Here is an 11690-nt window from a genome sequence, read left to right on the forward strand (position 1 = left end):
ATTTGTTGTCATTGCACGCACATCACACATTTCTGGACACATGTTCACAGACCCTTCTTTCCTCCATTTCCAGTTAGGAATCCATCCCTGGAATCTATCACTTTTATTAATGTCTACCTTGTATAGTTGATTGTTGAGTTTGTGCGCTGTAGACAGCAAAAGCACTGCCACAGTAACAACAAATAGGGCGTACAACAGGTTATAATTGTTGTTTGTGGGTTGTTTAACCTTGGATAAACCGTAGGACTGTCAAGACCGCGTTTAAAAGTTTTTTTTTTCTGCCATGATTGACGCAAATCATGGGAAAATTGACACAGACAATAACGCCACAAAGTGACTTGTTATAAATCTTTTTGTACCTATGGTAGAAATTTAGGGACACTGATCCATTATGACTCTTTGTCTTGGTGGTGCGATACATAAATATTTAGGAGAACTTCGTCCAGTTGTTTTTATGACACATTGATATTAATTTTCGAAATGTCTTATCAAAGCCCGATTTAGATAATGTTGAGGACATAAGGAATTTCGCATTTACGTTAGTTTCTTTGTATGTTTCATCCTAACTTTGGTTTGCTAGTTCTCTTGAAAAGTCTTTTATTTCAATAGATAGATGCCTTTTGTAGGTCTGTACTTCAGGTATTTTCTTTTCATATCCAATTTTGTTATTATTTAACACAAATTGTATGAAAGGCGATGATCATTTACAGCTATGTCACAGTTTTCCCTGTTCACATTTGTGGACACATAGGCGATTAATGATGAAGCCTTTGTAGCAACCATTGTTGCTCTTTTAACCAAAAGGGACATGCCAAAAGTCTGAAGGTTATTTATAGGTGTCCTATTAGTTTCGTCTACCATATTTGTGTTTATATTTACGCCTCCACATGAGGTAATATTGTCTTTTGTAGTTCAGGTTTCCCCTAGAAAGTCTGGTAGTTTATTGAAAAAAGTGTCCATACTATCAATGATCGATATAAACACAATGATTGATTTCTTATTGTTATCAAGCCCTTTTAATTCAATAGCTGATACCTGTCCTCAATTGTGGAGCTAAGGTCATGTTTTGATATAAATGTGTTCCTTTTCTAATATAAATGTGTGGTCCTGCTCTGAGGATAAGGTGTTAGACCAAAATATGATGGCTGCTAAAGGCAGAAATATTACACTAACACAATAGAAATAGCCGGTTTTGGCTCTGTTATTCACCCTACCTTACACAAACATGAAAGTATATTGTCATTTGTAAATGATCTCTATCGGGACCTTTGTGCATGAATTGTAGTTCGCAGAACAGCAATTTTCTGCAAGAGTATTATCCAATGAATTCAAAGTACCACCAGCATAGAACAAGTGGAAGCCTGAACTAGGTTACACTGGTATCTTGTATAGTTAGTTAATTAGTTTCATGTACCATGGATCTTTTGTACGATTAATCGTAATAATGTTGAACGAGTCATTTTACATTCACATTACACATTCGTGTGTAAACATGGCTTTCTTTTTTAGTTTTCAATTTAACTTTTTTTAACAATTTTTTAAAACAGATGTGAATTAGTAATTCGCATGCACCACGTTTCACGCATTACAAAAACAGAAATCTTCTACAATACAGAAGGAACAAGTCACGTTAACTGAATTTTTTAATTTTCAGAAGCTTACATCTTCTTGTAAACATGGTGTCACTGATATATTGATATTAAGGTCATGCCAGCCTTCATAGAAACTGCGCTCGCTTTCAGCCAGTGCAAGCTAGGAGCTGACCCTGGTGAAGTAGGGCAGAGTGTTGAGCGGCGCTGGGTAGGCGTAGAGCCAGGTGGGGCCCCGTATGGTGGGGTGCTCGGGGTCCACCTCGTCCCGCCAGTAGCCCTTGGGCAGGTAGATGTCGCGCCTCGTGGCCGTGCGATACGTCACCGGCGCCACCAGCAGGTCGTCGCCCAGCAGGTACTCTGCACGGGAGGAAAACACAGCGTCAGCACATGGCACGCCCCAGTCGTCTGACAGGTTCATTCCGTGTTAGGTCTCTTCTTGCGCTCCCCTCTACTCCCCTCAGGGAGCACATCTCTGCTTCTTGTACTTTACTGTCATCTTTGTTCTTCTTTATCCAACTCTCACTTCAGTACAACATTAACGAGATCGCCATAGTCGTATCAAGTGTAATTCTTGTATTTTTTAGGGGATTTTATATTTTAATATTTTGTTCAGTGTTCCAAATTTTGCACTGAATTTCTGCAAATTTTCATCTATATGATTGTCAAAAACGTAACCTGTGTCTCACACCACACATATTTAAAATATGGCACCTGTTTAATTACTTTGTTGTTAATTGCTGTTTTCAACAGTTGTGAATATTTACAGTGGAAGGTCATAACTTTATTCTTATGTACTGAAATTTTAAAACTGTATTCTGTTGACACACTGCCAAACAAGAACAAGAAAAAAAAGTAGCACCCACCATGTCATAAATTTATTCTTAAGTAATCAAATTTTAAGTTTTAATTCTATACATAGCCCGAGAACAAAAGTGAAACACGTGCAACATCATGGTTTAAGAGCATATGTGATGTTATTTTAGTGATTAGAAAAGTCACTAAAATTTGCAAAGAACTGGCAGTGTCATCCCACTAGTCAGTATGACATTGCACCCTGGGTGGCACAAATGCACTCACCGATTCAGTTGGTTCTCCTGAGACAAACTGGATCACATCTGTTGCAACTGGGCCTTCACATCCTGAATATTGACACAGGGACAAAGTTGACTTTCGACTTCGTTGCACACATGTTCTATTGAGACCAAATCTGGGTGCCTTTCTGCACTCCAGGAGTAACACTGCTGTGCCTTTCCGGAAAATACTGGGAGAATGGGATATCCCCCCCGCCTTTGCCCTCATTCATGACGAATGGAAGTGATCTGGATCTGGGATAGAGCTGAACCGTGATTCAACACTGAGCAAAGTGCGTGACGATTATTCATCAGCAGTCCACGCTTCTCAGTCGTAGCCACAGTCCAAAGGCAGCCGTTTGTGACTTGGTTTTGACAGCAGCTTATCCGTGGTATGGAAATTTCCTACTCCAGTTGCTACTAGTCTCCGAGAAATGGTGCATGATAATCCAGAATTACATGTTTTCAGATGGGAGGGGTGATTAGCAGAACCATGAGAACGAGTGTGCTTCCCATCACGTTACCATGCAGTTCAAGCCTGGACATGATCCACTTCCAAATACTCCAAAAATCTCAATACTTCGTGATTCGACAAGTAGGCCAAAACAGACCCCCTTAGATTAGTGTATTTGTCTAATTTAATTCCTCAATAATTACCTGATTTCCAGTTTCTAAGGACATTATTAATGTAAATGTAAGAAAGACTACTACCAAATAGCTGCTCATATATGGCTTCAGGCTTTGAAAGCAAAGTCTCTCTTGAAGAAACTGAGTGGAAAGAGTAATTTCCAAGTGGATCACGAAATGCGACGTCTGCGCAAGAGACATTTTACCTCACGAGAATGTGAGTAATGGTCTGTGGAGTTGTAATGCATGCTTAGTGTTTGTGTAGGTTTGAAATTATACTGGGAAGTCTCCCCAAACAAAGTCATCAGGACCTGGGTGGATTTTGTATGCATATTCCTTTGGACACAATAAAAATGAGAAATGATGAACAGCAGTGCAGCCACAGACACAGGCACTGGCGCCTCTGAGAACATTTAACATAACTTTAGACCACACAATTTCAAGTGTGAGATTGCCTCAGTAACATGTTAGTTAATGAAAGTAGCATACGTCGAATGTTAGTCGTCAGAGAAATCGTAACTGAAAGATTCGAACTAGAATGGAATAATTCTAAAGATAGGTCGCGTGAGAGAAAGCTGTTGGTCATACCGTCGCTGATCTTGAGAGCGGTGGAGTCCGTCGGGTCGAGCCACCAGATGGGCCGGTTGACCGGAGTGCCGTCCTCCACTGCCTGCTTCATCAGCTCGACGATCTTCGGACCGTACTGAGCGCGCAAAGTCGTCAGGTTGCGTGCGAGCTCCACCGTCTGTAAAAGTAGTCACAAGTCACAGCCGTGAGCCGCCCTGCTGAGACTGAACTCATACAAGTTTTCAGTACAGCATACCTTACAGTGTTACTATATACACTCCTGGAAATTGAAATAAGAACACCGTGAATTCATTGTCCCAGGAAGGGTAAAACTTTATTGACACATTCCTGGGGTCAGATACATCACATGATCACACTGACAGAACCACAGGCACATAGACACAGGCAACAGAGCATGCACAATGTCGGCACTAGTACAGTGTATATCCACCTTTCGCAGCAATGCAGGCTGCTATTCTCCCATGGAGACGATCGTAGAGATGCTGGATGTAGTCCTGTGGAACGGCTTGCCATGCCATTTCCACCTGGCGCCTCAGTTGGACCAGCGTTCGTGCTGGACGTGCAGACCGCGTGAGACGACGCTTCATCCAGTCCCAAACATGCTCAATGGGGGACAGATCCGGAGATCTTGCTGGCCAGGGTAGTTGACTTACACCTTCTAGAGCACGTTGGGTGGCACGGGATACATGCGGACGTGCATTGTCCTGTTGGAACAGCAAGTTCCCTTGCCGGTCTAGGAATGGTAGAACGATGGGTTCAATGACGGTTTGGATGTACCGTGCACTATTCAGTGTCCCCTCGACGATCACCAGTGGTGTACGGCCTGTGTGGGAGATCGCTCCCCACACCATGATGCCGGGAGTTGGCCCTGTGTGCCTCGGTCGTATGCAGTCCTGATTGTGGCGCTCACCTGCACGGCGCCAAACACGCATACGACCATCATTGGCACCAAGGCAGAAGCGACTCTCATCGCTGAAGACGACACGTCTCCATTCGTCCCTCCATTCACGCCTGTCGCGACACCACTGGAGGCGGGCTGCACGATGTTGGGGCGTGAGCGGAAGACGGCCTAACGGTGTGCGGGACCGTAGCCCAGCTTCATGGAGACGGTTGCGAATGGTCCTCGCCGATACTCCAGGAGCAACAGTGTCCCTAATTTGCTGGGAAGTGGCGGTGCGGTCCCCTACGGCACTGCGTAGGATCCTACGGTCTTGGCGTGCATCCGTGCGTCGTTGCGGTCCGGTCCCAGGTCGACGGGCACGTGCACCTTCCGCCGACCACTGGCGACAACATCGATGTACTGTGGAGACCTCACGCCCCACGTGTTGAGCAATTCGGCGGTACGTCCACCTGGCCTCCCGCATGCCCACTATACGCCCTCGCTCAAAGTCCGTCAACTGCACATACGGTTCACGTCCACGCTGTCGCGGCATGCTACCAGTGTTAAAGACTGCGATGGAGCTCCGTATGCCACGGCAAACTGGCTGACACTGACGGCGGCGGTGCACAAATGCTGCGCAGCTAGCGCCATTCGACGGCCACCACCGCGGTTCCTGGTGTGCCCGCTGTGCCGTGCGTGTGATCATTGCTTGTACAGCCCTCTCGCAGTGTCCGGAGCAAGTATGGTGGGTCTGACACACCGGTGTCAATGTGTTCTTTTTTCCATTTCCAGGAGTGTATATATTGGCTTAATCTGTCGATTCTGTGTACGTCACACATTGTATCAACGCTGCGAAGCGATGTTTACTTTAGAAGTAGCTTTTACAGACACACGAGCACGGGACGCACCTCATTGTCGTAGTCCCACAGCACGGTGCGGAAGTGGACGGCGGGCATGAAGGCGCTGGCCTCCAACCAGCGGATGTACAGCTCGCGAGTGGCGATGACGCCCGTCTTGGTGCTGCCGCCCACCCTCTCCGGCATCACGAAGGGGTATCCCTGCAGGCTCATCTCCAGCAGCTTGGGCAGCAGCGTCTTCAGGCCGTTCTGAGTGCTCCACGCCGTGTCCACCGCGTCCATGTGGAAGAAGTTGGGCAGGCGCTGGCACTCGACGCCGGAGCGCAGCCTCGCCATGGGGCCGAACTGGGCCACTGCCTTGGCGTACGCGTCGGTGTAGACCACGGGCGTCCTCTCCAGCGGTGTGAGCTGTGGCGGCTGCGGCAGGTAGCTGGTCTCGTCGAAGTCGAACATGAAGGAGTCCACGCCCGTCTCGTTGCGGAGCGCCTGCAAGAGATTACAAAAAAAATTCCATACCTGTGAGGCTAAGTAAGTGACGTATCCTGACTTAGAAAGCCTATGTGATTCTGCGTTGGTACGCAGCTGTGATTTATCAAGGCTATTCTATCGATAATGATGCACAGGTTATGTGGCAAAAGAAAACAGTTGAGTTCTCACTGGAAATAAAAATAGGATCCCCATTCTGGATTAGTCTCACATTTGGATATCTCGAGGAAGACCGCCAAGGAAGAATGGAAGATCATGAACGAAGTGCTAGGATTAAAACGGATGTATGACATGGATACAGTTTTTTACTCCTAGTGTTGAAACTATATATTGAACAAACAAGGACGTAAATAAAAGTAAGTTTCAAGAGTGGAATTAAAATTCCTGTTGTTTCAAAAGGCGAAAACCGGGTTTCTGCAGCCACAACTGCCTCTCTTCAGCAGTCCTCTTCAAATGTGTGAAGAACATTTACGTTTGATATACACAGTCGTCCCCTCATTTTCTTCTTTAATGATTTTCCTCAAAAATGTTGTGTAGGAAAGTGACATGTCTAATTAAGTTGCGAGGTGCCGGGGCTAGCAGTGTATTTATCACTAAATTCTACTAGAATCCACATATGTAAATCATGCTCTAAGCACCCCCTATTCTAACTCCGACTTTTGCTGTTGCACAAGGATAAAAAAATACGCGAACTGACTCTAATCAACCCTGCCAGTGGAGTAGAAGAGAGTTTGGCACCTGCAATAATTTAATTTGATAAATAAGTTAAATAAACAAAGGTTTCATTAGCATAGTGAGGAGTGATAGGGTTGCTCTATCGATTAACAGAATGAAAGTTCTGTCCAAAATAACAATATGATTTATTAAGACTAAACACAAATTAATAAACAAAAACACATGAATTATAATTTATGATACATTAAATTGGCTCGAATTGGAGACTCATACAAACACTGTAAAGGTGAAGTTGTCCCTAAACTAGATCGTGAGGTTTAAGACGAAGTGGTATGTGGAGCCAATTCCTTGCCACTCAAATCTCAAGAGAGACACACCGCTAACCCAACAGTAATTGCTGCTACTCAAGACAGAACAAAGTTAGAAAAAGACGAACAGGCGCCCTCTGCTGAGCTCTGATTATCACCTAGGAAAATCCCTATCTACCGGTGCTGCGGACATACGTTACCAAAACTGTCTTCTTGACTGCCAGAACACGATCTGGCGTACCGGAGGCGTTGGCTGGTTGCTTCTACGTCCTCGACCGAAAGGCGACTGCCGACTCTCCACAAGAGCACCCGTACAGGCCGAACACAGAACATTCCCGCCCCCACGACAGTGGCCATGGTTAAACGTTCCAATCAGCAACTCGAAAACCGGCGGAAATTCCACTCCACTGCCGGAGCACTACCATTCCACCAATGGAGATTCTTGGCGCCAATTTCTGTGCTGATTTTGCTACGTCACGGCGCTATGCCCTGAGCAAACCAATCACCGTTACTATTTTGCAGAAAGTGCGGGAATTTTCCCGCCACAACTGCCTGGGTACACAAGTCATTCCCACGCCTCGCTGGTAGCCCGCCAGAAAGTGTTTTCGCTAAGTTTCTCCGAAGTAACGGAACCTCTAGCCCAGCCGCTACTTCACACCCCAGCGGGCGTGTCTCTTGACAATGTCGGCGTCTGCAAAGCATTCACTCGACTGCCTCACACATGTCGGCTTAACCCGCCTGTCACCGGACCACCCGGGTGACGAGAGACGCTGCGTGGGAAGTCCGCGTGTGAAGGAATAGCAACTTCCCACCGCATGCAATTAGAGAGGAGAATCGTAAGATAGAAATATGAGAGGGGGCTCATGCCACCTCTCAAAGTAAGTGTCCTTGAGTTTTGGTTTGTGTTGGTCTAGTACTTTTTGGAGTCGTTTCGTTTCTCCTGTTTCTTGTAGGATGATCTCATTCGTTATTCGATTAGAATTCAGGGTGAAAGAACGTCAGTAATGAGAGTTGCAGATGAGTTTGTTATTCTGAGTGACATTCAGAGGGAACTGTAGGAACTGTTGGCTGGAATAAACAGTTTAACGAGTACTAAGTGTATATTGAGAGTCAACTGAAGAAAGATGAAAGTAATGAGAAGTAGCAGAAGAGAGATTACCGAAAAACCGAAGATTGAAATTTCCGACCACAAAGCGAAAAAAATGATCCAAGTAAAACATTCATATTTCTTTACGTACTACACGAATATGTAATACAAAATGGGGGTTCCTATTTTAAAAAAACGCAGTTGATATCCGTTTGACCTATGGCAGCGCCATCTAGCGGGTCAACCATATTGCCATCTGGTTTCCCCCTTCAAGCTAGACAAGTTTCGTTCTTTGTAGTTTTTTCGTTTGACGCTTATTTCGTATGATATTTGGCCCGGTCACGATCAATGGACCACCCTGTACAATGGTGTCGAATGTGTTAACATGTAATGAACTGGGTCATTGATAGGGAATGGTTATTTTTCGCTTCTTGTAGACCATTCACAGTCTTTCATGTGGTTCGTGTTCCCAAACAACGACCTAATTTTTATGAATGTCAATGAGCCATGTCACCAAGGCACAATTGTTCGCGATTGGTTTGAAGAACGTTCTGTACAATTCGCTATAAAGATTTGTCTATGCCCATCCCTCGGCACAAATACCACCGGACGTTTATGGAACGTAGTCGAGAGGTGCGTTGCTGCACAAAATCCTGCACCAGCAACTATTTCGCAGTTATGCAGAGGCATCTTGGCTTAATAGTTAGTTTTGCAGGGGACTTCCATATACTTGTTGTGTCCATGCCACGTCGTGTTCCTGCGGTACGTCGGCCAAAAGGAGGTCCGACACAACTTTAGTAGGTATCCCATGACTTCTATCACCTCAGTGTAGCGGGGAAACAGCGTGAGTGGCACGATTAAATTGTATGTATAACCTAATTGCCAGTTTTCGATGAGAACATCGTATCACACGTAACAGCACTTGTACAAAAAGGAAATACGTGAAATTAGCTTGAATATATTGAAATTTCAAGTTCCAGTTTCTCATATTTTTCGCTTCCGTTAGCTAGGCTAAACCAATGAGAAAGCACAGTCTGTGTTTTTGAAACGAGAACAAGCGCGGCTGATTTGTATTTATTTCGTCCTTGTCTGTGCTGTGGTGTGGTTGGTAGGAAGGAAGCATGACTGCTCGGCGATATATAGAGAGAGAAGAGAGTTGTTGGTGATTGCAACCTGGGTTTCTATATGAAAACATATAGTGAGATTTGCCACCTGTATTTCTCTACGCACGAGCGACAGAACAGAAGGTAATAGTTGTTGCACATGCATTTTTTGCTGTGCCATATTGATGCAAGTAACTATGAGTATTGCGGTGGAACATGTAGTTTGGTTTAGTATGGGACAGAATCCGTTTTCTATAAGCAGTGCATTTCATTCATAACTAAGCTTTGTTTATCTGTTCTTCATTGACCTAATGATTCTTCCCATTTTCATTTGTTTCATGAATATTTTGTGAGTGAAGTCTTCAAAAATGGCTCTGAGCACTATGGGACTTAACATCTGAGGTCATCAGTCCCCTAGACCTTGGACTACTTAAACCTAACTTACCTGCCCGAGGGAGGATTCGAACCTGCGACCATAGCAGCAGCGTGGTTCCGGACTGAAGCGCCTGGAACCGCTCGGCCACAACGGCCGGCTAGTCTTTGTCTTGTCGTGATGTAGCCACCATGTGACTGTATTTTTTTGTTCCAATAATTACTAACTGATACAAAATCTTTCCACATGTATTCACATAACTTTTCGTCTTTAACCTTATATAGGTGTTTACGATTTTCAGAAATTCCTTCACCAACGAAGACGCCGGCCGCGGTGGCCGTGCGGTTCTGGCGCTGCAGTCCGGAGCCGCGGGACTGCTACGGTCGCAGGTTCGAATCCTGCCTCTGGCATGGGTGTGTGTGATGTTCTTAGGTTAGTTAGGTTTAAGTAGTTCTAAGTTCTAGGGGACTTATGACCTAAGATGTTGAGTCCCATAGTGCTCAGAGTCATTTGAACCATTTGAACCAACGAAGACGAAGAAAATATTCCAGAATTCGAATAAAGAACAACTTCCGAAATGAGTAACTTAGAAGTAGATATCCTCGGTATAGCGAAACAGCTTAAAAATCTTAAGAAAGGCAAGGCTTCTGGTCCAGACCGTATAACAGTCAGGTTCCTTTCAGAGTGTGCTGATATAACAGCTCCATAGTTAGCAATCGTATACAACCGCTCGTTCGTAGAAAGATCTGTACCCAAGAATGGAGAGTTACACAAGTGACACCAAAACCCAAGAAAGGAAATAAAAGTAATCCGCTGAATTCCAGACCCACAGCACTAACGTAAATTTGCATTATTGTTTTGGAGCATATACTCCGTTCGAACATTATGAATCACCTCGAAGAAAACGATTTATTGACAAATAGCCAACACGGATCCAGAAAACATCGTTCTTGTGGAATTCACCTACCTCTTTATTCTCACGAAGTAGTGACTGCTATCGACAGGAGGCGTCATATTGATCCTATATTTTAGATTTTGAGAAGGCTTTTGGCACCGTTCCCCACAAGCGACTCCTAAGTAAATTGTGTGCCTATGGAGTATCGTCTTAGCTGTGTGAGTAGATTCGTGATTTCCTGTCAGAAAGGTCACAGTTCGTAACAATTGACGTAAAGTCATCGAGTAAAATAGAAGCAATATCTGGCTTTCCCCGATAAAGTACTACAGGCCGTCTGTTGTTCCCGATCTGCAGAAACGATTTAGGAGACAATCTGAGCAGCCCTCTTAGAGTGTTTTCAGATGACGCTGTCGTTTACCGTCATTTAAAATCGTCAGATTATCAAAACGAATTGCAAAATGATTTAGACAAGATATCTGTGTGGTGCGAAAAGTGATAATTGACTCTAAATAACGAAAAATGTGAAGTCATCCACATGAGCACCAATAAGAATCAGCTGAATTTGTTACACGATGAATCACACAAGTCTAAAGGCTGTAAACTCAACTAAATACTTAGGGATTACAATTATGAATAATCTGGAACGATCAGCGAGATAATGTTGTCAGGAAAACAAACTAAAGACTGCGATTTATTGGCAGAATGCTTAGAAAATGTAACAGGTCTACTAAAGTGACTGGTTACACTACGCTTGCCCACCCTCTTCTGGAGTACTGCTGTGCTGTGTGGGATCTTCATCAGATAGGACTGCTAGTTGATATCGAAAAAGTTCAAAGAAGGGCAACTCATTTTGTATTTGTCGCGAAATATGGGAGAGGAAACCACAGATATGATACACAAATTGGGGTAGCAATCATTAAAACATAGGTGTTTTCCACTGTGGCAGTACCTTCTCATGAAATCCAATCACCAACTTTCTCCTAGAGTCTGAAAATATTTTGTTGGCGCCCACCTACATGGGGAGGAATTATCATCATAATAAAATCAGAGAAATGTGACCTCGCACGGAAAGATTTGAGTGTTCGTTTTTCACGCGAGCTGCTCAAGAGTGGAACAATTTTAGAGAATTAGCTTAAATATGGTCCTATG

General features: G+C 44.4%; 1 protein-coding gene across 1 annotated transcript; it reads right to left on the reverse strand.

Moving 5' to 3' along the window:
* Positions 1-1752: 1752 nt before the first annotated feature.
* On the reverse strand, positions 1753-6295 carry LOC126260290 (myogenesis-regulating glycosidase-like). The gene is made up of 4 exons (XM_049957614.1): positions 6272-6295; positions 5666-6100; positions 3878-4034; positions 1753-1949 (listed from the first exon to the last, which is right to left on the reverse strand). The coding sequence occupies exons 1-4, from the start codon at positions 6293-6295 to the stop codon at positions 1753-1755; spliced, it is 813 nt and encodes a 270-aa protein (XP_049813571.1).
* Between the last annotated feature and the right edge of the window lie 5395 nt (positions 6296-11690).

This window comes from Schistocerca nitens, chromosome 5 (assembly GCF_023898315.1).
Source record: "Schistocerca nitens isolate TAMUIC-IGC-003100 chromosome 5, iqSchNite1.1, whole genome shotgun sequence".
NCBI classification, from domain to species: Eukaryota; Metazoa; Arthropoda; class Insecta; order Orthoptera; family Acrididae; genus Schistocerca; species Schistocerca nitens.

Bases quoted from the DNA above. Each gene is read 5' to 3' on its own strand.
- LOC126260290 (XM_049957614.1), bottom strand. From the start codon at position 6,295: ATGGGGATCCTATTTTTATTTCCA. The intron at 4,035-5,665 runs GTGCGTCCCGTG...CTACTTTTACAG, and splicing joins TGTGGGACTACGACAATGAG to ACGGTGGAGCTCGCACGCAA. The intron at 1,950-3,877 runs GTATGACCAACA...CCTCCCGTGCAG, and splicing joins CGCTCTCAAGATCAGCGACG to AGTACCTGCTGGGCGACGAC.